Source organism: Lethenteron reissneri, chromosome 42, assembly GCF_015708825.2.
Source record: "Lethenteron reissneri isolate LAM-NWPU_2019-01 chromosome 42, ASM1570882v1, whole genome shotgun sequence".
Lineage (NCBI taxonomy): Eukaryota > Metazoa > Chordata > Hyperoartia > Petromyzontiformes > Petromyzontidae > Lethenteron > Lethenteron reissneri.
In genome coordinates, this window is record NC_083820.1 from 9,276,134 (window position 1) to 9,300,974 (window position 24,841).

The 24,841-nt window shown below is 49.9% G+C and overlaps 1 protein-coding gene across 1 annotated transcript; it reads left to right on the plus strand.

Annotated features, from left to right (window-relative positions):
• The first annotated feature begins 198 nt into the window (after nt 1–198).
• Nucleotides 199–21,427, plus strand: LOC133352925 (tudor domain-containing protein 6-like). Its single transcript, XM_061568928.1, has 10 exons — nt 199–239; nt 6,213–8,016; nt 8,347–8,485; nt 9,849–11,092; nt 12,206–12,335; nt 13,670–13,780; nt 15,300–16,734; nt 16,857–18,316; nt 19,824–19,868; nt 20,734–21,427. The coding sequence occupies exons 2-10, from the start codon at nt 6,266–6,268 to the stop codon at nt 21,310–21,312; spliced, it is 6,894 nt and encodes a 2,297-aa protein (XP_061424912.1). The 5' UTR covers nt 199–239; nt 6,213–6,265; the 3' UTR covers nt 21,313–21,427.
• Nucleotides 21,428–24,841: the final 3,414 nt, after the last annotated feature.

Here is a 24,841-nt window from a genome sequence, read left to right on the forward strand (position 1 = left end):
CATTGATTTCCTCCCCCCACGCCTGCAGCTCTGCCCACCAGCATGGCGGACATTTAACCCCCGGTTCGTCCAAGAACTCAGCAACGTTCGGTGACGTCATTTAGTGTTGTCGGTTTTTATAGCGTGACGTCATTTTGTTGTGTAAATTATATACATAAGTGACGTCACTGGCGGGCAGTGGTGGTGGTGGGGGGGGCCCAACTGTCCCGGATGAGAGAAATTCGACGCTCATTTTTGAGGTGACCGCGATTTTTTTCATCGAAAATTTGGCGCGCGGGGACAAAAGGAGAGCGAAAGTCGCTAATTAACGGAGGGGGGGTCCAATTAGCAGTGATTGCGAACACTATCGAATGTTATTTCATCTCCAACTTCGCTCAACTCGTCCGCCGCCTCGCGTTCTATACGATCATCACGACGGAAGCCACGTGTTTCGCTTGTGGCCCTGCACGCGTCTACGGTTGGAATCGTGTGTGTTTTTGTAACTATGATGTCGTGATCGTAGCCTATCGATCGTCTCGATTCTCTTAATTCTTGCAACTTCGCTCGATCCAACTAAAACTTAATTGCAACTGAGGCGAGTGCGATGGCCGTGGCTTCGTGGGCAAGGCCCGGACACCATTTTGAGTGTCCATGGCCTTGGAACAGAAATATTCAAAGCCAACTACTAAGGTAGCAAAACGTTTAAGTTATCACCGATTTTTAATCAATTCAGACGGCTAATTTCCATTGAATTGACAACGGCTCGCACAACTAAATTAAAATGGTACATTATTTACTTGTTTTAGGCCATAAAAGGAAAAATATAACTGATAATGTTAGGGCCACCTCGGATGGCAGCCATCAAGTGGACTATTGCATTTTTTGTTAAAATCATCGCTCGGAATGCGCCCGATCTTGTTAAAGTTATGAAGCTAAAGAGGTTTGAGCCTGGGTATCGCTCGGGATTCAGAGGGTGGAGGGTTACCACCTTGCATAACAGGTGTTATAGGCGGCTCGCATGGGGGCTGTTCTTGTTGTTTGGCAATGTTACGGAGTTAAACGCCAATGGCGAGGAGGTCTGCTGTTCGTGACGAGAGGGCTTCAGTAGAGAGAGAGCGAGTTCGCGTAGGTTTGCTAGTTCTCCGCTAAAGTTTAGATTGCTAGGCCTGTCTTTAACGTACAATATGCACGTATCTGAAGGTCTTTGAATCTGTGTGCCTCTGAATCTCCGCTTGCCGTATGGCCCATCTGTTCCATCTGTTCGGCAGCTAAACGCCAAACCCGCCAAACCATGTCCATGGTCTGCTGTAGTCACGACGAGCGGACTTCGTGAGAAAGTCCGTGTTGTCGTCGTCCTTATCCCTCGTGTTGGAGGACTGCAAGACTCCACCGGTGACTTAAAATAGGAGGGCGTGGGGTATGTTGTGCGTGGTGTCGACTGGCTCGCGCCACGTAGTTATCTCCACACTCCTCCAGCGTGGTGTTGATTAAACAAGTTGTGGCTTTGTTGAAGAGGCAACCACAGGCATTGTCAATGTTGGCAAGCAAGGCATCGTTTTAGGTGTGTCTAACGAGGCCTTTAAGAAGGCCGTATACGTCTCTACGCTTTTTTTTCATCCTTTATATTAAGTTCGCGTGCTTGCTTGCTTAGGACCGTGCAAATCTTTCGGTCGTTTTTTAACCCACTTCCCGTGATCCAATCGAGCTGACATTTTCCACACAGACTCGTTGTGCCAGACAATTATTGTTCGTGAAAAAAAATTCCCAAAATTTTACACTTTTTAGGCAAAAAATTTTTATTTTACATATATTCAAATAGAACGCATTCATGGCTTTGGCTGAACGTCAGAGTGTAAGAGCCCAGAGCCTAACCCCTCCACAGGCCGTGGTGGAGTAGCGCATTTGGTAGCGCCCTCGCTTCCCATGCCAAAGGTCGCGGGATCGATCCCCGCGTCCTCCACAGGCGAATATATTTCTAAATCCTTTATATTAAGTTCGCCGCCACGCATATAAAGGATTTATAGTGAAAAACTTTGTTTTTACGGGTTTACTTGTTTAATCCTTTATATTAAGTTCGCTTGCTTGCTTGCTTGCGTGTTTGCTTGCTTGCTTACGACCGTGCAAATCTTTCGGTCGTTTTTTAACCCACTTCCCGTGATCCAATCGAGCTGACATTTTGCACACAGACTCGTTGTGCGAGACAATTCATGTTCGTGAAAAAAATTTCCTAAATTTTACACTGTTTAGGGAAAACAAATTAAATATTTAATTACCAATTGCTTAATACTGGCAGACAATCATCTGACCCATAGGTGGCAGCCATCTCAAGCCAGAGGACGAGAGGACTCTAGCCGCCACGCATATAAAGGATTTATAGTGAAAAACTTAGTTTTTACGGGTTATACTTATTTAATCCTTCATATTAAGTTTGCTTGCGCGCTTACGACCGTGCAAATCTTTCGGTCGTTTTTTAACCCACTTCCCGTGATCCAATCGAGCTGACATTTCGCACACAGACTCGTTGTGCGTGACAATTTATTTTCGTGAATTTTTTTTTCCAAAATTTGCACTTTTTAGGAAAAAATAAATTATATTTAATTACCAATTGCTTAATGGTGGCAGGCAATCATCTGACCCATAGGTGGCAGCCATCTCAAGCCAGGTTACTGAGAGGACTCTAGCTGCCACGCATATAAAGGATTTATAGTGAAAAACTTTGTTTTTACGGGTTAATTTTTTGAGAGGCGAAGTTGAGAATGAAAAGCAACATGGCATTACGCGATTTAAATTCTAAAATTGGCATTTCATCACCGTCTTACGGAGTTGTTTTATTGGACGTATGTCACCTTTTGTTGTGTGTAATTTCACGGAACTCGTTCTTGGCTTTTTATTTGACTGCCCACTTTCATTGCACGGTCTGTTATAATGCGAGACACCCCCCCCCCGTCAATAACACTTGGGCCCTCAAGAACACGTATAGAGTCTCATTTGTGGTCGGGTCGCTTCTGCAATAAAAGCTATTTAGCGCAGTGGGCCTTACTTAGTAAAATAACCGAAAATAGTAACACTTTAGTGTTTTATTTTTTTCAATTTTCTTGCTGCGGATTTCACACCTGATTGCTTGTGTTGCAGTCGAAACGTCGTGAGAATTTTTTTATATTTTGATTATTTCCCTTTTACGTGACTTTACCGAAAGAACCAAGAATATACTTGAGTTTGTGTTTTAATGAATTTCATTTGTCTACTCTGCATGCGGGTGTAGGCTGCCCACAGACATTGTATTAAGTGCACACATTGTATTAAGTGCACGCATACATCCCCTCCATGTGCTGCATGTGTTGTGCTGCCTAGGGTTAGTCATTATTACACTTATCAGAATGCACTGATTTATGAATTAAAATCAGTCCAGCTCAAGACATGTATACAAGCTTTCGTTTGAGAAAGTGTTAAGATTAATGCCAATATGTGTAGGTAAATGGTGAAAACAGCCTACAAATGGAATAATGGCGAAACAGTACAATGGAAATGGTAGCAAAGAGAAAAAAATATGGAATAGTATTAATGCTGCATTGGCAGTGGTGGACAATGAACAAAACTAAACACTAATAAACAACAGCTTAAAAGAAATATATCGATATAAATCGGCGACGTTTTGGGAAATGGCCCTTGTTCATATCGCACATGGCGATGATCTATGCAACTTTATTTTAGGCAAGTCACAAATAGCAACAACTACATTAGTAATCAGTTAGTGGTAATGTAGCATAATCACAATAAAACACATTCCAAATGATTACTAATCTACAACTCGCATCGTAACAATAGCCTGATTACTAATCTAGTATATAATTACAATCACTCCCCCCTTGAATCTTGGCACCTGATGAGTTAATGAGTTAATGATGACGTCACCCTGCTGCTGCTCTATATAAGAACGGGAGACACAGGAGAACCTCACCATTCTGGCGAATTGCCCGATGATGCTGGTTGCAATTACCAGCGAAACGTCGTACTCAAATTGTAAATGTTGGGGCTTCAACACACCGGTGGGCTAAAGCAGTGAACTATTTGTCTTTGTCAACGTGACACTTTTTTACTGATTGGCCGTGTCGGGTGGTGGAGGGTTACGACACATTTATAAATAAACGCGATCTAAACCCAAAAACGTTGATTATGAATAACATTGGTCGCGAAAGCCTACGTGTTAAACTGATGTATACCATTGACCGTCGTGTGAAAGGTACTAAGAGGAAGCAACGAAATATGTCAATGGGAGAGTGGTGAAAGGAGACTTGCAGCAGAGCAAAGACTCCATTCCCTGCGGAGAATACAAAAGATATATAGTCAATGCCAGTGAGTGGACTGCGGTCCGAAAGTCACTGTAAATGTGAACACAATCAGTTAAGATCTGAAATGGTTTATTACGTCCTTCCAATGATTGTTGAGCCAGAATCCATCTTCTCGGTTGAAATTGTCTCCGTGTTTGTATATGTGGATCGCCTCATGAACGAATCTCTCATGGTAGCCAGATGGCTTGCAGAGAACCTCTGTCTTGGAGAAGTCAATGTCATGTGAGCCCACTGAATTGTAACAGTGATCTGCCACAGCTGAGGTGTTTGTCCAACCGTGTTTCAGGTCTGCTTCATGTTCACGGATGCGGTCCGAGACGTGTCGTTTGGTTTCTCCAATGTAACTGCTACCACAGAGGAAACTTAGTTTGTAGACGCCAGGGTACTGTATGTCTGGAACCACATCTTTTACAATGCATCTCCGACCAGGAACACATTGCCAGTGTACTCAAGCACGTACGCCAAGCTCTTAAGGCTAATTGTTACTCCGACTACACAATCCGCAAAGCCATCACTCCAACCATCAAGAAGGATCCTGTTGAGGAGCCATTCAAAACTACTGTGTTAGTAGCTCAGCTTATTGGAGAGTATATTTAGTATATTGATATTGATGTAGTTTATATTTTAGTTTTTTACGTGGTGGTTTAGCTGCTGCAGTTCCTTACCATTAAAATTCCTTCCCTTTATTACTGCTAACCCTACTTCCTCCCTTTGTTGCTGCTAATCCTACATAATGCACGAGCATAATATGACTTTGAAACCCCCCCCCCCCCCACCTACGCATTCCACAAGTAGTGACTAATCCCATATCTGCATTTTCCATAAATATGCTAAATTCCTCTGTTGATATGCAAATTCCTTTGTCAAGGCGCCCTTCCTCCTCTAACCCAGCTTAAATATACGCTGCCAAGCTTGGTGGTGTTCATTCAGACGCTGTCTTTCCGCCAGACCTGTTCTTCACCTGAGGACGGCTGCTTGCGTTGTGGTCGAAACGTCGTGAGAATTGTATTTTATTATGTTTTATTTTTATTATTTTCCTTCTACGTGACTTTACCGAAAGAACCAAGAAAATGTATGCAGTGTCCTTGAAATTGATTGGTCCACACCCGAGACAGCTTTTCTTAGAGCCTAGTCTCACATGGTGTTGGACCAGATGACGCCAAAAGGCACACAACTCAAAGACAATGCACCATCAGAGTATGAGAGCTCGGGGTAAGCATTTACACCATTGGAACCTCGACCGCAGGCATTGTGGTCAATGCAAACATGACTCCTTGTAAAAAAGGTGTCAGTTTTGTTGCCAGATAAAAGGGTAAAAAAACTATTATCATATTTTGCTACTGGCAAAGGAGGTTCCAATGATGTACATAAATGTTTAACAAGTACAGTACTGTAGAGTATATTATCCACGAATCATCGGTAGCATCCAGGTTAGGTAGAACACGATATTTGTTTGGACTCGTTTCTTGCATGGGTGACAGTTTGCACGCCGTCAAATACATGTTCGCGTGATGGCGAGGAGTGATTTGACTCCTCGCTTTCCGCCCCGTGTGTGTAGCAAAAGTACGAGTACTCTGAGCCCGCGTACTCTTTTGAGACCTTACTTTACAAACATTTAATTAATATTTAATAATCTTCACAAGCATTAACATTACCTGCTCTACAGACATGTACAGCTCATGCTTTAAAGATATAATCCTTGGTGTTAAGGCAAAAAACTAATTGATTCTGGAAATTGTTATAATTTATCCAATTGCTTTGGCTTGGCGATTCTTTACGAGTTTTCAATATGGCAATCCTCTTGTGTGTCTGCTGTAAGTGTAGGTCACCACAGACCTTACTTTAACCGTGGTCATCCTTTGCTTGTGTGTCTTGTGATTCTAGGCCCACTCCGTGATTGACTTTCATCGTGGGCTGCCATCGCCTCCCCCGGAGCCATGAGCCGGTATCCGTGCCCGCTGAAGTGCGGCTACAAGCTGGACGTGCTGCTCAGCCATGCAGAGCCACAATCCCCCGACAACCCACTGCTGCTGCGCTTCTGGGCCCGCCTTACCCGGGCGGACATTGACGCTAACTTCAGCACCATTCGCAAAGCCGTTATGATGCCACCGAGCTGGGAGCCAGTAGGCTTGTCAACGCCACTCGCTGTGGGGGAGCCATGCATCGCCTGGTACAGCAAAGAGGCTAGCTGGCATCGCGCCAAAGTGTTGGCCCACGCCGAGTCACAACAGTCGCAGCAGGGCATCGTTCACAACTACCTCGTCTTCTTTATCGACCTGGGCTTAAGAGAGGTTGTGCAGGCCGGATTCATGCGTGAGGGGCGGCCCGAATTTTTCCAGATCCCTCCCATGATGCAGTGCTATGCCCTAGCCAACGTGCTGCCAATGAGCAATTGCTGGTCCAAGATGGTGCTCGACTATGTGGAATCGCAGCGCGACACGAAGATGCACGGTTGTGTGGAGGGTTTTCTGGACGACCACACCATCGTTGTCAACCTGGAACTCATGGTCACGCAGTTGTGCCAGATGCGCTGTGCACGCCGCGTCGACTCGAACGTGTTCCAGTTGATTGTCAAAATCATGGATGATGCGAAGCCTGAAACGGCACAGCTGCCCAAACTGCCGACGGTCTCCCCCGCAAATCTTGGCAACCTGAAGCACCACTTCAACGCTGAACCGCCTCCCATCATTCCACCTGCAGGACCAAAAATACGATCGGCTGAAGGTCGCCATGAGATGTCCGCGTTTTACAGCACCCGCATGCCAGTGGGCACTCTGCAGGCCGTACTGGTTACGCATGTAATCAGCCCCGACAGCTTCTTTTGCCAGCTGCAGAGCTTTAGGCTCGATCTGCAGCGCCTCATTCAGCTCATGGCCTTGCACTACCTGGAGGCGGATGCTCGCGGTGTCCAATTTCCACTGCCGCCAAATAGCCCCTGCGCTGTGCTGAACACGAGGATCGGGCAGTGGTACCGCGGGCTGGTTATCCACAACAGCTCGCCCTCTGAGGCGCTGGTGCACTTCGTGGACTTTGGCAATCGTGCCTGCATGCCGTCAAAACACCTGCAGCCTCTGTTGTCCGAGTTTTTCGACCTCCCTGTGCAGGCATTCAGGTGCGCCATGGTGGGGGCGCATGCCACCCTGCAGGAGGGCAGCCGCATCTGGTCCACCGAGGAGGTGCTGCTGCTGAAGTCGATCCTGTTGAACAGTGTCTTCACGGCGCAGGTGGTGTCCTACAACAGAATAGAAAAGCTGTATTACGTGGTGCTTTTGGATCAGAATGGCCAGTCTGCGTTCCAAAAGTTTTCTGAAATGGCAGCCACTCGGCCAGCCATGGAAGCCACTTTGCCAGACAGGGTAGCGACGGTGGCCACTCTGCCAGACACGGCAGCCACCGCCATCGGCCATGGTAGCGGCGTGCCGCCGTCCGTGATGGCACCGCCACCGATGGCTCTTGCGGGCGTGGGTGCGGGTCGTCCCGTCTTCACAGCGCTTAAGCTTCACCTGCAAAACTTTACACACGTGTACGCGGAGAACATCGTGAGCCCCGACGAGTTCTGGGTGCGCTTGACGAGCAAGAATGAGGAGTTTGAAAAACTCATGGTGCAGATGCAGAAGCATTTCAGCCTGGCAGGACCACACGAGGGCTTGCTGGACAAGTCAGCTGTCGGCATGGCGTGCTGTGCAATGTAACTACCAACACAATCATACAAACACTTCCCACCCTCTACCACTGCCTCTGTGTGGTGCAAATTAAGCACCAATATGCCCAAACATGCATCCACCCTCTTTTTATACCAGCACTGCTGTGGGATGTACATGACCAACCTCTCACCATTTCTCACTGCTTCGCTGTTTGATAATTACCTAACACCATTGGTGCCCTTGAGTAGTACCCTTGTCATGTGATTGTCAGTCACGAGAGGGCAGCAAAGATGCATGGAGACACTCATTAATCTTTTACATTTGACTTTGTTGACGGTTGTACATTTTCACTGCCGCTGGCTTTGTTCCGTCAGGTGCCCCAACAACATGTTCTACCGGGCCACGGTGACGGACGTGATCTCCGCAAGAAAAGTGCAAGTTCAATGCGTCGACTACGGCATCTCGCAATTCGTTGAACCGAAAGACATCCGAGCTCTGCCGCCTCATTTCCTGGTGCGTTTCGACGAGAGCGAGGATGGTCGCGGCCATGTGGCCCCATCTTAAAAATCAACCCTGAGTTTCCACGGCACAGCCAATTCTCGAGTCAACTCCAGTTGGCCAGATTTTATCGCCGTAGAGCTAGAGTTTTTGAAGGGTGTCATGTTGGCTCCAAAAAATCTGTTAGACAGGCCTTCAGCCCCTTCATCAAGCCACTGTTGAGAGAAAGGATTATCCATGCTGTGTCTGTTATGGGGGTTGTTGGACAATACTTCACCGCACTTTGCAGTGTGGTTTGGTGAAGAGGTGGGGGGAGGGTTCAAATTATTTTTGCACCGATGATAGCCGTGGCAGTGAATCAAACGTAGGTGGCTGGGCACATAAGAGAATATCATTAGCAAAATAGGTAAGCTTACAATGTTGCCTTCATATATTCATATCTCCACGTAAAAAAAAAAATTATTACATAACCCATTCACCGCACAGCCTCCTGAGATTCAATGCTGCTGAAAGTGGCGAGATGGATAGGTGAATGAGACATTGTCTACTTATTTATTTTGGTAGTTATACTCTGCGACAACACTCATGAATGTTTGAGTTATTTTCGAGCGTGTGAAATAGTTTGATCTAGGTCGAAGGTGATTATATAATTCCTTGGTTCCTTCTGGTCTGAACACCCCCATACTCAACTGTACGAAATAAATAACTGAAATTCATTAACTTGACAAAAGTTTATTTATGTAATATAGTGTTGCCATGTTTCTTATTGAAGGGCGTGTGTATTATCGACATAGATTAAACTGCCAACGTCTCCTCACAAGTCTCTAAGGCCGTGCTTAAAACTCCAGATGTTTGACTTGTGCTGCGTCTTGCAACTAAAAAAAAATGCCACCGTTCCTGACCAATGTTTTTTTTCATCTTTTGGGGTGGGAAAATACCCACGACGAAAACCCTTGTTTACGTTTGCTCACTAAGGTTGAAAAGCAATTATTGCATTAGCTCTGTCTGTGTCTGCAATAAGGGGCCATGACAGTAGCAATAAAGATGATCCAAAATTAAATATTACAGGAGAGTTGTGCTGCTATTAGGAATTGGACAATTAAAAACTTGCCAAATTAATTGAAGGATCGCCCAATACTTGACGGTAAAAATTGGAGGTAAGCAGATCAGCTCTCTCGAACCCAAATTCGTGATGTCACATGCCATGTGTGCGCCTCGTCCTCCCCGCTGATGCTATTGCGTGCGATGTAATTTCACAAAGTCACCCGCCACGCAAAGTTCGACGTCGGCTCGCTGTGCGGCTCGAAATGTCACCGATAATTAAAATACCTCCGAGGACAAATGCATTTTTATATTTTTCCGTGTTTCTCCCACGCAGGAGCTTCCCGCTTGCGTGGTGCGGTGCCGCTTGGCTGGCGTGGCGCCGCCAGAGGTGCGACATCAGGGCGGCGACCGCACGTCCACAGACCGCTGGAGCCCCATGGCAACCTGGTTCTTCAATTCGCAGGTCTTCAACAAGCATGTGGCGATGATTCCAAGGAGCAAGTCCGCAGACGGCTACGAGGTGGACCTCTACAGTATTGGGAAATCGGAGTCTTCCAGCATAGCTAAAGAGTTGATCAGAAGTGGGCTAGCAGTGGCCTTGTCTAGCCACGCTGAATTGCTCAAGGTGAATAGTGCTGGCGTCTCCGATTCGATGGTGGCGGCATCGTCTCCTGCTGGGCCGTCCTCTGATGGTGCTAACGACCATGACAGCGTTGTACCGCAACCACAGGAGGTGGCACCAGTCCCGAGACCGGCCGTGGGGGGGTCCATCACGGTAGTGGAACCCCTGATGTTTGTTGTGGGGGAGATGGCGGATGTCATCGTTACCTCCATTAAGTCGCCCTGGGAGTTCTGGTGTCGGCTGAAGTCGGCTGAAAGGGATGTCGCCTTACTGAACCGCAAGATGAACGAGCACTACCGTAACTGGAAAGCGCCATTGCCGCACTTGGAGGCCGGTGTGTGCGTCGCCCATTACGCTCCTGAAGACCAGTGGTACAGAGTTTTTATCTACGAGGTGGTCAAGGGCTCTCGCAGCATGGCCTCGGTCTTGATCCTGGATGATGGCAGGGAGGTGCAGGTCAGCACCAGGGACCTCTATCCGATTGACCCACAGTTCCTGAAGCTCAAGATGCAGGCCTTCAAATGCAGCCTCTACAATTGCCTGGAGGCCCACGAGGAGCAGAGGGACCAGGCCACGGAGATGTTCAAGAGCTTCACGAAGAAGGCCCTCGCTTGCGGTCTCAACTGCACCATCATTATGCTCGTCGAGCGCAACAAGAGGGACTTCTTCAACCTCGTGGACCTGCACACGCCGTTCCAGAGCGTGAGTGCGCAGCTTGTCAGCAGGGGCCTGGCCAAGCTGTTGGATCCGCCCGGACATCTGGCCGAGTCGGACTGCCCGCTGTCCTTCCCCTACTCGACGCACGGCATCAAGATCGGCGCCGAGGAGGGCGTGATCATGACGCACGCGGAGGGCCCGAGCAGGTTCTGGTGCCAGTTGACTCGCAACGACGACGCCCTCAAACTCTTCATGGTCAAGCTCGGCAAGCACTGCAGCCACGCCTACAGCAGGCAGACGTAGGTGGCGCGTGACTCGGCGTATGCTGGTTGTGTTTCGTGCGGAGCTTTGCAAAATCACGAGATGGTACCTTGCGCTGAATTTTTTTACCATGATATAACATTGCCAGGGGGCATTGCCTATTCCTGACCTTGGCCCCTCTCCAGGTATTTTTTCCTTCTGGGAAGTAACTGTAGAGTGCCTGGAACAACCACCACACGTTAGGGGTTTTTAACGCTCAAAGCTCCGCACAGATGGGTTCTTGGGGTTGAACACATTTCAAGGTCATCTGCCTCCAAAGCACCAGCTCAGAGGCATGCATCACGATGTCTGACAATCAGAATCTTTATCCTGGAAAAATCTGAACTATGAAGCTATTTTTCACATGTCTTGTAGGGTGGCAGGTCAGAAAGTGACAACACCAAACAATACAAAAACACGATGGGAGTGCAAATTATACGAAAGGTAAGTAAATAATAAAAAATAAATACACTAAAATTAAACTTTTATTTTATTAGATGAAGTCCACTTAGCTATTCTTTTTCAGAAGCGACCTGGCCACAAATGATAGTTCAACAAAGTGGCTTATGTGGAAATTTCTAGCAGCCAAATACGCACGTTTCTGAATGTGGAGGGAAAAACCAGAGATCCTGGAGAAAAAATCCATGCGACCACGGGGAGAACATGCAAGTGTTCAGAGGTGGAATTGGGTTGAATATACATTTTTTGAGAAGTTCCTCTTTCGCTTCCACTGCTTCCATAGTCTGGATCTCCTCCCAGCCATCCATGCTGTCGACTCCATGCCCTCGTTCAAATCCAGGCTCAAGACCTTTCCCCCCCCTGCCTATTACAATTGTTGCTTTCGACCTTAAAATAATAAAAAAACTTTCTCTAAGCTTGCCCACATCGTACCGCTCACTACAGCGTCTTAAGATGCGGTTCCATTTGGACGCTCTATACATCCCAGCTGGTTCCTGCTAACGCAGCGTGTACCTGATTACTCGCGCGATAACACGACGTGACGAGTGCTTTTGTGTCGTCGGTTCATACATTTGGCGCAACGGTCCTTCGCCGACTGCGTGATGAATTAATGAATTAATCTGGGCTGCTGTGTAACCTTTCCACCTGTGCAGGTTTGATATGAAAAGGCGATTGTGCTTTGCTCAGTACGCCGGTGACGGGCAGTGGCACCGGGCGTTGGCCACGCAGGGCCCTAACCCCAATGAAGTCAACGTGTCATTTATCGATTACGGGAACAACGAGGTGAGCAAGCTGCGACGCTTCACTCTTTTGCATACCCGGTGTGAGCTGGGAACTGTTTCTTGCTGTTTGGATGCGTTCCCAATGACGACGCTGCAGGAAATTACATTGCTTATTTTACGTCACTTCCACACTGATCCTGCCAAGAGTGGCGTTGCACAGAAATTGGTTGACGTGACCTTTGTTACCACGAAGGCTCGATAAATAATAACGTAATGTAAGTCGTCTTAAAATTTATCCAAATGAGATTATTTTAAATAGTTTTTTTTTTTATCCTGACAGAGTCCGCAACAGAGCGCCACACTTGTTTGTGTCGGGGGCCGCGCACATACCTGTCCGTAATACAGACCAATTCAGATCTTATTGGTCACCCAGGTCCCTTATAAATCTGAACCGTTCATCCTATCACAAGGGAGAAACACAAACAAATAGACAAAACTATATTTTTTTGCCCGTATTGAAACAGCTGTACACCGTATGGTCCTGAAAACTCAATTTCCCTGCAGAAGAATACAGGTAAACCGTATGGGTTGACAGGTATGTGCACAGCAGGGGCCGCCAGTGGCCCATGGGCAACTGGTTTATGTGAACAGATTGCAAACGATCTACACGCATAGCCCCCACCGCTGACTATGCCATGTAGGTCATGGGAGTTACTTAGTGATACTTAAATACGCTGGTCAGTGCGGCTTTGTGAAGACAGGGAACCTGAGATGATGGTCATAGAAGTACAGCGGAACAATATGTTTTGCTGCACTGCCCACTGCTCTGCCCACGAACGTAGCCCATGTATGAATCAACATTTCAGTGCATGTTTTCTCTGGCTTATAAATCGAATAGATTTTAACTGACGGATGGATGCATCGTTACATGGTTGCCTACTGTTGCTCCTAGAGATGAGGCCTGTTTGGTTTTGGGTTGCATCTTTCTGTTCTCGTTGGGTGAGATGCTGATGCTGTGCGACGGTTGGCACATAGGAATTGCAATGCAGAGTTCCGCAGGTTCAATTTCACCTGCTGGTGGCAGCAGTTAAAACGACAGTGAAAGTTTCCTAAATCACCCCTTCGTGGCCACTTTCTGCCTGGCAGTAGTACAATATGGGCACACAGTCGACCAGCAGGTCGCGTGGAGTTGTGATGATGTGTGGATAATCCCAGCTCATCCAAGTCATCAGCGTGGAAGAGTAGGCCAAATGCCATCGAGAGCCCCTTCTCACGGAGGCCCTTGGTCTGTCAGCGGCGAGAGCAAGAAATTCAAAGGCTGCACCTATAAACAACCTTTATCGAACGTCTTTCAGACTGCGCTGCTGCTGCTGCTCGTTTTTTGTGCTAACACAGGTGGTGGAGAAATCCAAGCTGCTGCCCCTGCTGCCTGACGCCTATGACTTAGCGGAGCTGCCATGTCAGGCGATTCAGTGCTTCCTGGTGGACGTCTCTGCACCCAAGGAGGTAGCGTTGCTGGCCCAGTGGCAGTGATCGGTGTTATTGATGGGGGGCTTTGTCTGCCACCCCCTCTTCCCACCCCCTCCCCCCCCAATACAGTAAGTCCTCTATCTTCCCCCTATTTACGTCATTTCTCTGTAACGTCGCCAGTCAATTTGGGAACGTAATTGGATTTCAAATGAGTTGTCACTTCAACGGTTGTGTTTAAAAATGGAAAAAAGAGAACAGTTTATTGTCAGTGTAGGTGACGACGCACTACGCCTAGGGGGCGCTCAACCCTCAGTGTTCACAACACCACCATACCGGGTGCTACACTGCTCTCTCTAAATGCACTCTCCATCAACCATCTGCTGCGCACTCTAACTTCTAAATGTAAAGTTATTATGTAACGTAATTATGGGGAGGTTCTGTTATCTTCTTTTGGTACTTAATATTTTTTGACACAAAATATCCCTCCCCCCCCACGTCATCTGTTCCTCTGCAAGATGTGGAGCAGTCGCTTTTGCACTATTCAGTCAGTCACCTGTTGAGAACAAAGATTTCCGCTGTATTCCTGCAAACGATATTACCCGTTATGGTGCGGGTCAGATATATTCGCGATGGCAAAGAATTAAATTGAAGCTCAAAGGTGCGTGCAAACCAAATGCGGAAAGAGGCATGTTTTCAATTTGCGATAAAAACTGAAAGGAAAATGCACAGATCGGTGAAAATATGCAAATTGTAGACCCCATATTTCAGAGTTCATGAAAGAAAGTGGACTGGGTAGGCGTGTCTTGGCTTGAGGGGACACCTTGAAAAGCATTGCAAACGAAAGCTTCATATAAATAACCATAATACGAATAACTGGGACGGACGTATAACGTGTTGATATAGATGATGTGTGCAAGTTTCAAGGTAGGAGATTAATACATTTCCATTAATTCGTGGGAAGAAGTGGGTTAATAGACAAGTCTCTGAAAGGTGACCACATAACACTCGAGATCTCTTACGCACCAGTGGTGCGCTGCCTCGCTATAGATTTGTTTGTCACGTGGCAATACAAATTGCACATTTTCTGATGTATCGGAAAACCACATTCAATCATAATCAGGAGGTGATGGCACACGCCCGTAATCCAGCACCGTGGGTTTGTGGCTAACACGTGTCAAGATTTATACTTGGGTTCTCCGCAGTGGTGACTCAGTTCTCTGATGCTGGTGTCAGCTACCTGAGCCAATTGGGCAACTGCCATGGCTGCGTTAGACCCCTTTCAAAGTTGTGGCATTCTAGGTTAGGCTGCTTGTCCAAAGAAAATGTTCTCTTTGCGAGTCAAAGTAATGGAATCTCACTTGGTAGTGCTCTTATCTGCCTCTCATGGTCTCCACCCAGACATGAGGACCATGTTGAGATTCTTCACTTCGACTACCTACTAGCCTTTCCCGCAGAAGAGTGTGGTGGCAAAACCTTGAGATGAACCCACTCAACCCCATAGCCTGACCCCGGGACACCTTGCTCGTTAATTGTGGACGCCTCTCTTCTTTTGCAGGGCTTCCCAGATTCGGTGTTGTCCTTCTTTCGTGCTATGGTGTACTCGTCGGACATGAAAGCCGTGGTGCTCTGCCGGGAGGATTTCGGCCAACTCGGGCTGGAGCTGTTCCACGGCACGCAACGCCTCAACACGACTATCAACCAGATGCTGAACCCTCCTCTCCCCCCTTCTCGCGGGCTGCACCAGCTGCCCGAGGTCATAGCTCAAACAGGCAGCGCCCACAGAGACGCGGTGACGTATAGAGCCAGGGAGCAGAGCCACCGTCCGCCGGTGACGAGTGCGCCGTCACACGAGCCTCCCGAGAGGCTCGTACCCGTCCTGGGTCCTGCGCCGGCCCAGGGTAGGCACAAGCCGGCAGACAGAGAGCCCGAGCAAAGCGCCGTATATCTAAGGAAAGGAAACAGCAAGCACGCAGAGTTGCCCTCATCAAAGCGGGAACAGCCGGAGGCCTTGCCGAGGCGAGTTTTTGGCAGCGATTCTCTGAGGATGGATCAAGTCGTCAGAGAGAGAAGCCCAGATGCGATGAACACAGCGGGATACGGGAAGGCGATGCACGAGGAGCCCTCTTATTCCTTCTGGAGGCAAATCAGAGAGAGCGAGAACTCGTCGCGTCAGTGGCGAGACAAAGCAACCACTCGGGACAGAAACGGAAGGTCCGTTCACTCCGAAGGCAGCTCTCAGGCTGACGGAACCTGCAGCTTGACACGTGACAACGTGACACCGCATAACGCGGCAGCGCACAACGTGACACCTGATAATGTGACGCCGAAGTACCTGGAAAGCAGTGTCACCAGCGTGTTGGGCGACACCACTTTGGAGGAGAGGACCCTGTCGTGCTCGCCGATCTGCCACAGCACTGTAATCGACGAGGAAGGATATGCCACTCGGGAGAAGGAGCAAGAGGCGAAGGCTAAAATTATTCCGAAGTTGGAGGATCTTGCCGCTTCTCCTGTGGGCGACGGACAAGCGGGCGCCACCTTGAATGTGTTTGTGTTGCACGTGGTCACCCCATCTCGTTTCTATGTCCAGCTTGCGTCCGACGAGCAGACGATTTACGGTCTTGCCGAAGAGCTGAATGACGGCAGCGTGAGCGGCGGCAGCTTGCGCCCAAGCGACCTGAAGCTAGGGGACCTCATCTGCGCCAAGTACAGCGACGACGAGAGCTGGTACCGCGCCGTAGTCAGGGGCTTTGAACCCGACGACCCACTGGCCCTGGTTGAGTTCATTGACTACGGCAACACAGACAGGGTTGGCTCCGACAGCATGTCCGAGCTGCGTACGGAATTTTTGCGTCACCCCCGACGAAGCATCGCGTGTAGCCTTGCCGGAGTGCGGCCATGCGTTAGCATTCACGGTAATAAGTGGACAAAGGAGGCGACCGAACTTTTCACTGAAACCGTCCACGACTTAGAGCTGCGCTGCGAAGTTTCTGGCGCGAGCCCACGGCGGCGATGATGTCTTGTGGGAAGTGAACCTGACTGCGGAAAGCGGAACGAGTATAGCAGACGCCCTTGTGGCCAAGGGAATGGCTGACACCCTGACGATCGCCACGAGTGGTGAATCCACGCAGGAACGGCAAGAGCAGCAACAGGAGCAGCAGCAGGAGCGGAACCAGCAGGCCTTGGAAACAACTGCCGAACCGGACCGTGCGACGACTAACTCCACACATGAGGACAATCATGGGGTGGAGATGGACGGCAAGCTGGAGGCTCGGGCAGCAGTACGAGGTGTACGTGTCCCTCGCCAGGGGCCTGGACAACTTTTGGTGCCAGCTGAAGGTGTTGGCGGACGAGCAGCTGACCTCGCTGATGTCGGTTATCGAAACGACGGGAGACGAGCGAGAGGTGTCTCTGGCCATGGTGGAGGTCGGGGGCCTCTACCTGGCACGCTATAGCGAGGACAACGTACTGTACCGCGCACGCGTGCTGGACGTGGCCGCGGGCCGTGCCAAGGTGATGTTCATCGACTACGGCAACGAGGAGGAATTGGACGTATCGTGCCTTCGCGGAGTCCCGCCCAACGTCGCCGTTGCACCACCATTTGCGTTCCCATGCTTCCTGCGTGGATCGACGGGGTGCATTGTGCCAGATGAGGTCACCAACGCATTTGTGGACGCATGCTTGGAGGAGTCTCGAATGCTGAAAGTCGTTGCCGTTGTCACCACTGTGGCCGACTGCTGCACGCATTCTGCCTTCTATGAGGTCGAGCTCTACGATGAGCATGGTGACCCATTCAGCGAGAAATATTTAAGGGGAACATTCGCTCAGGATCCATTGCAGCGGCAGGAGCAAGGGCCGGTGGTAGATCTGGACCATGCAGAATCTGGGCAAGGAGAAACGAAAGAAGCCCCTCCCAAAGATGAAGTCTCTGACAAAGAAAAAGTACCGCTTTTCGAAAAGGCCCGTTTAAAAAGTTCAGCTGAAGAGGTCCACGCTGACGTCGAACCGTATGACGGTGGGAACCCTGAGCCAGTGATTTCTACCATCAAGGATTATCCTGCTGCGCCACCGCTGGCTGCCGGTGAGACGTTGAGCGTGCACTGTCTGTCGTACAATTTGGAACTCGGAGAGGTCTCCTCTCCAGCAGCCGGAACTGGAGAGGAGCTGCTGGGCGAGGAGGAGGAGGTCATTCCACCACTCCGCCTCGAAGAGCTGGTGCCTGGGACACCCTGCACGTTCAGAAGCCGAGTGGAGGCCGTCGTGCTGGAAGGGGAGTACGATGCAACGGTAGCAGTAGTGAGACACGAAGACTCTGACGCCGAGGAGGAGGTGCATGTACCCCTCGTGCTCCGACTAGGCAAGGATCCGATCGCGCTGCCTCCACATGACAGCTGCTGCTGCTCGTTCGACCTGGCGGGCACCAGCGAGGGGTGCCAGGGTGGTGGTAAGGGGCATTGTCAAGGGACAGATGTGCAGTGGGTGGTAGCGACGGCAGCTTGTGAAGACGGAGGCAGCGGCCAGTGGATTGGTGGCGGTGAGCCGGTGGTGGAAACGGGCGGGCGACCACCCGCGGCGGTGGAGCCAGGACGTGTGGCCAAGGGAATTGCTGACACCCTGACGATCGGCACGAGTGGTGAATCCACGCAGGAACGGCAAGAGCAGCAACAGGAGCGGAACCAGCAGGCCTCGGAAACAACTGCCGAACCGGACCGTGCGACGACTAACTCCACACATGAGGACAATCATGGGGTGGAGATGGACGGCAAGCTGGAGCTCGGGCAGCAGTACGAGGTGTACGTGTCCCTCGCCAGGGGCCTGGACAACTTTTGGTGCCAGCTGAAGGTGTTGGCGGACGAGCAGCTGACCTCGCTGATGTCGGTTATCGAAACGACGGGAGATGAGCGAGAGGTGTCTCTGGCCATGGTGGAGGTCGGGGGTCCTCTACCTGGCACGCTATAGCGAGGACAACGTACTGTACCGCGCACGCGTGCTGGACGTGGCCGCGGGCCGTGCCAAGGTGATGTTCATCGACTACGGCAACGAGGAGGAGTTGGACGTATCGTGCCTTCGTGGAGTCCCGCCCAACGTCGCCGTTGCGCCGCCATTTGCGTTCCCATGTTTCCTGCGTGGATCGACGGGGTGCATTGTGTCAGATGAGGTCACCGACGCATTTGTGGGCGCATGCCTGGAGGAGTCTCGAATGCTGAAAGTCGTTGCCGTTGTCACCACTGTGGCCGACTACTGCACGCATTCTGCCTTCTATGAGGTCGAGCTCTACAATGAGCATGGTGACCCGTTCAGCGAGAAATATTTAAGGGGAAGCGTTCGCTCAGGATCCATTGCAGCGGCAGGAGCAAGGGCCGGTGGTAGATCTGGACCATGCAGAATCTGGGCAAGGAGAAACGAAAGAAGCCCCTCCCAAAGATGAAGTCTCTGACAAAGAAAAAGTACCGCTTTTCGAAAAGGCCCGTTTAAAAAGTTCAGCTGAAGAGGTCCACGCTGACGTCGAACCGCATGACGGTGGGAACCCTGAGCCAGTGATTTCTATCAACAAGGATTATCCTGCTGCGCCACCGCTGGCTGCCGACTGAGACATTGAACGTGCACTGTCTGTCGTACAATTTGGAACTCGGAGAGTTCACCTCTCCGGCAGCAGGAACTGGAGAGGAGCTGCTGGGTGACGAAGAGGAGGAGGTCATTCCACCACTCGGCCTCGAAGAGCTGGTGCCTGGGACGCCCTGCACGTTCAGAAGCCGAGTGGAGACCGTCGTGCTGGAAGGGGAGTACGATGCAACGGTAGCAGTGACACACGAAGACTCCGACGCCGAGGAGGAGGTGCATGTACCCCTCGTGCTCCGACTAGGCAAGGATCCGATCGCGCTGCCTCCACATGACAGCTGCTGTTGCTCGTTCGACCTGGCGGGCACCAGCGAGGGGTGCCAGGGTGGTGGTAAGGAGCATTGTCATGGGGCAGATGTGCAGTGGGTGGCAGCGGCGGCAGCTTGTGAAGACGGAGGCAGCGGCCAGTGGATTGGTGGCGGTGAGCCGGTGGTGGAAACGGGCGGGCGACCACCTGCGGCAGGTGGAGCCAGGACGTGTGGATCCTCCGCTCGACCAACTTGCGCAGGTGCTTGAAGTGGTGCTTGTTGGTCCTTAAAGACCATTGGTCCCAAAAATGGCTTCTCAATACTGCTCAGGCTGGCAAATTCTTATCCTTTTTAGAGCAGTTTATTTCTAGATCACAAATAAGCATGACGGCAAGGGAACACACCGTGGTAGCTTTTCATGATAAACAAAGGCTTGAATACGTTTGACGGGGAATACCAAATGTTTTTTTTACCTGATTTGAAACGTCCACGGAATTAATATGAGAATAAATGTCAAGTATAGTGCATGAAACGGGACAAATGTGTTCGCTAAGCTTTGCTGCCAATGGTGGCCTCTACTGAACATGGTGCGTACTGGGATAGGTGTGGCGAATGCAAACCTCTTGCGTTCTCACGTCCGCCGTTCGCATATCCAGCCGTTCAGTTGTCTCTGCTGCATAGAAATACACGTGCGATTTTTATCTTTTGTTAGGAATACAAAAATACTGGACGGATAAAAAAAAAACCCAATTGTGGATGGTTGGATTTTAGACCAGTGCATTTGTTCTGGTTAAAGCTAAAAATCGCTCGGCTATTTTTGGTCCCGAGCTTTTTTTCATTTACATCATTGATGTGTCGGGATACCCGCGTGCGTACAAATCCTTTTAACGGAGTTGGTTGGTAAACCCTCGACTACTCGCCGAGAAGAGTCGTCTCAGTAAGCAACTCTAGGGTGTTCATTGTAGGCCCTTATTCAGCAGTTGCTTGAAAACAGCACTGTACGTGTACAAAAATGTAATCAAAGTTATTTCTCCTACGTATATAAAGCTTGCAATTTTTTTTCCAGATAAATACATTGTACTGACAATTAAAATATATTAATTTTTTTCATTGTTGACTTAACAGGAAACCCAGGACCCGTCGCATGAAACTGAGGAGCTGGATGACTGCGCTGTTGTTGCGGATGAGGAGGTGGTTGGGGGCGAAGAGTGTGAATACGAGGAAGTGGAAATGACCGCGGCGAGCGATGACAACAACCAAAACTCCGCCTGGACGGGAGGAGAAGGCGGCGAGCCACATTTGCTGGTGCCGTGTAAAGGACGAGAGGAGGAGCTGCCCAGACACCTCGTGTTGGCGTCTGTGGGAGAGCAAGACTGCGCCACTGCGGATGGAGCGAGCGTAGACATCGCTGGGCATGCAGAAGCCTCGATGCTGCCGCACGACAGCGCCGTAGTCCTCCTGCCCGCCTCCGGCTCCCTGGCCCTGGGCGACAGCGAGCGCCGCATGGGCCGGGACGTAGGCACTGAGAGGATTCGGCAAGTTTGCCGGCATGTTCGCCCGGGACTTGGCAGACAACCGCGTGGAGTCCGTCACGCTGACTGCACAACTGCGCTGCCTGAGCGGCGCTGCTCCCGCACTGCCGCTGAGGGCCTCGCCCTGCCGATTGCTCGAGTTTCGCAGGGAGCGAGTCGGCGCCGCGTATGACCCTCGCAGCCTGGCGAACACGGTCGCCCTGGAAGGTTTGAATGCCGAAATGGTGCACGGTAAATGCACGCTTCGGCTGAGGCTGGTGAATATGGACGATGGCAGGGGCATCACCTTCCTGGAGAACACGGTGCCGCTGAGCGTGAATTTGCTGGGATCAAAACAGCGCTGCTTGGCCTTGCCTCCGCCTCCGTCCTCGTTCCCTAACAAACCGCTCGATGAAAATGTCAAAATAATTTCCCTCTCCGGCGCTGAATGTCATCGTAAAGAAGCAGACATTTCTTGGACTGTGGAGAAAAATAAGGCTGAGGAAGAGAAGACCACCTTGCCTTGGAACGATCCAGACACACTAAGATTTGAAGATATGTCTGATGCAGATTTGAGCGATTTTGATGAAGAGCATTGGATCCAGCGACCAGGCACGGTAGGGAGTGGTGCCGCCGCTCAGTTTGTTCTCGTGGCACAAACGGACAGAGCAGCTGCTCCCGTGGAAGAGGAAGTGCGGGAAAGGCCGTCTAAAAATTCTAGCCCTCCACCCACTCCTCCCGACAACAATGAATTCCAAGCCGAGCACGAAGCGTTGCATGAGGTCTTGCGAAGGAGTGAAGGGGCGCCCTGGCCTGACATGGAGAAAGGAGACTGCCTTTACGAAGATCTAGAGAGCTGCGAATACTTCGAAAGGCGCTTGTTGGCATCCAGTTGTTCATTGTCATCCGACTACCTTATGGAGAGCTACCTGGATATTGGTGTTTTGTCACTGGAAGACTCTGATGTGGAGCAGTGGCACGAGAGCTCCGAGTTTCTGGCCGGTTTGCCCGATGACTCTGGCGATGACAATGAGCTCTACTTCCCGGCCGAGGTGGACTCCTCGGTCCTGTCGCCCCTCGACTCTTCCGGATTCACCGAAGAGGTTGTGCCAACCGCTGAGCCGAATCTCCCCAGGGATCCGTCTGGAGACGTAGCGAATGGCGAAACGGCCGGCGCGACGAGCCTCCACACCACGATTGCTGCGGCCGCCACTGCCGCCGGTGTGGAAATCGCCGCGGAGGTGAGGGTTGCCTTCGCGCTCGGCCTTGTTGGTGGGAATGTGAGCGTGTTGATGCAAGTGTGATGATGTTGTAGGGGTTGGTAATATGGGAGCGATGCTGTAAGCACGAAAGACGTAAGAGCGAGGATCACAGACAAAAGGAGTAATTGCAGGATTCAATAACATCTGGAGAAGCAAGCCTGCGAGATTTGCACGTTGAAAAAGACTGACAGCGATAAGACATTGGCATTCGAAATGTATAGCGACAGACGTATACTGCATGACCAACGTAGAAGTAAAAAAAAGGTTTCAGATGAAAGAAGACCTGATGATGCAGGCAGTGATGAGAAGGAAAGTGGCATTCATAGGTTTTTTTGGGTTAGTTCGCGTAAATATATAAATGTGTCATTAAATCCGCCACCACCCGACACAGCCAACTAGTAAGGGTTGTCATGTAAACAGAACGTGGCCAATTTGTCACAAAGAATGGCTTCTCGGCATTAAGAGATTGGTGCTAGAAAGATGTGCACCACTTGAGGAAAGTGGACGATTCATTCTAGATTTGAAGTTTTCGTGACTGCAAGGATCCATACTCTTTGGTTATTTCGGTAAAGGTCACGAAGATGAAAAAAATAATAATAAAAGGAAAATAACTAAATTAAATCACGACGTTTCGGAGGCAACACAAACTTCCGACAGGTGGAACAGCCACAACAAAATTACTGTAATTTTGTGTGGCTGTTCCACCTGATGACGGAAGCTTGTGTTGCCTCCGAAACGTCCTGATTTAATTTAGTTTTTGTTACATCTACATGACTTTACCGAAAGAACCCCAAAGAGTATGAAAGTAGACGAAAGGTGCAGTTTACACCTACGCGCTATCTACACATGGTTCGTGATGGAGATGATGCTGTTAGCATGGTGTTCGTGGTGTTAGTGTGCTCGTCACTGTTGTGTTTGTGGCGTGTCTTCCCTTTATAACATGGTGCCCAGCCTCCCACATTGATAACACAGCATTAATCACTCCGTTGCATTCATGACCTCTTTTCCTGATTAGGTAATTGGTGCATTTATATAGTTGTCATTCGTGAGTTTTTTCTATCCTAAAAAAAACTAAATCGATCTGCAACAAAACGCTAAATACCAATTTCCTAGTTCTCAATGGGTGGCAACTGCTGCCACACGACCCTCCCCCGCCACGCCCCTTCGTCCCCGCTTGGATAATGCTCCAGAGCTGTCTCCACCTGCGGCATGAGGAGTCTCGATTGTGTGACTGCGTGTGCACTCACCTTTTGACATTGCTGCTGCCTTGTCGGAGCCACTGTTTTTCGTTATCTTTTCCATTCTGTCAAAAGCAAACGCGGCATCGTTCATAGCCTGTGTGTCGGGAGTTGGCGTAGGGGAGGGGGAGCAGCGGTGGAGAGTGGGCACCACGGGTTGTTGCGTTGTGCGTTGAGTTGCTGTGTGCTCTCTCTGTTGGCAGGTATCCGATGGGCAAGGCGCCGCCGGCATCTCGGAGGAAGGTGGCGCTCGATCGAGTTTGCGTGGAGGCAAGTAGCTTTGTTAATCGATAAGAGTTATTTTTTTTTCTTCTAAAAATTATTATCTTTAATTGATTGAAAGGGCGTGGAATGTCCGGGCTCGCCCAGTCACCGCCTCGTGCTTTTTAAAAGTCACAGTGACAGCAACAAACAGCCGCCTTTCACTGCTTGGTGGCGTTCGTGTCACCCCAGTCGCTTTTTCCAGACTATCAGGAATTGAGCTCGTACGTAGGGCAGTGCGTTCACTGTTACATTACCACTCCCCACATTGGTAAAGACAAACACACAGACCCAACAACATCGCTGGTGGTCACAACCAGCACCAGCAAGGTAGTTGCCCGAATTGGTAGTCACTACACATTTTACTTGCGTGCTCTGACCCAAAAAAAATCTATTGACCGCTGGTGCTGCTGATGCTTCTTCATGGCCGTGCGTTTCTCTACCCGAGCCCTGAGGGCCAGCGGTTGGAGGTCAGAGGGTAAACGGTAGTTAGGTGTTTTAAGTACGTGGGCTGTCATTTGTTAGCTTGTAAACACCGCGTGCCGGTCTTGTAAATCATTGGGCTTGTGGACTCTGTCCTTGCGTGTGTGTGTTTTTGCGATTGATCGCTTTGTTGTTTTTTTTTCTAAAGATGAGGCTGAGATCGTTGCCGCTCTTGTCCCTGAGAGCGTCGCGTTCACTGAAGAAGGGGGGGAGGAGGTGGGCACCATCCCGGCAGGTGTGCATATGGAAGGCGATGGCTTCATACTCGGGGGTGCCACTCAATATTTTATGTTTGTTATTTTGAAGTTCACGCCTCGTGGTTGCCTGTTAAACTGAAGCACTGCGTGTTTTAAAGACAACGCCTCAATAGTTACTGGTTGCAACGTGAAGGCATAGACACAGAGAAGACGATGGGATTCTGAGCAGCGCGTAATTACACTGTGTAACAAAAAAAATTGTTCCTGGATAGTAAGTGTTA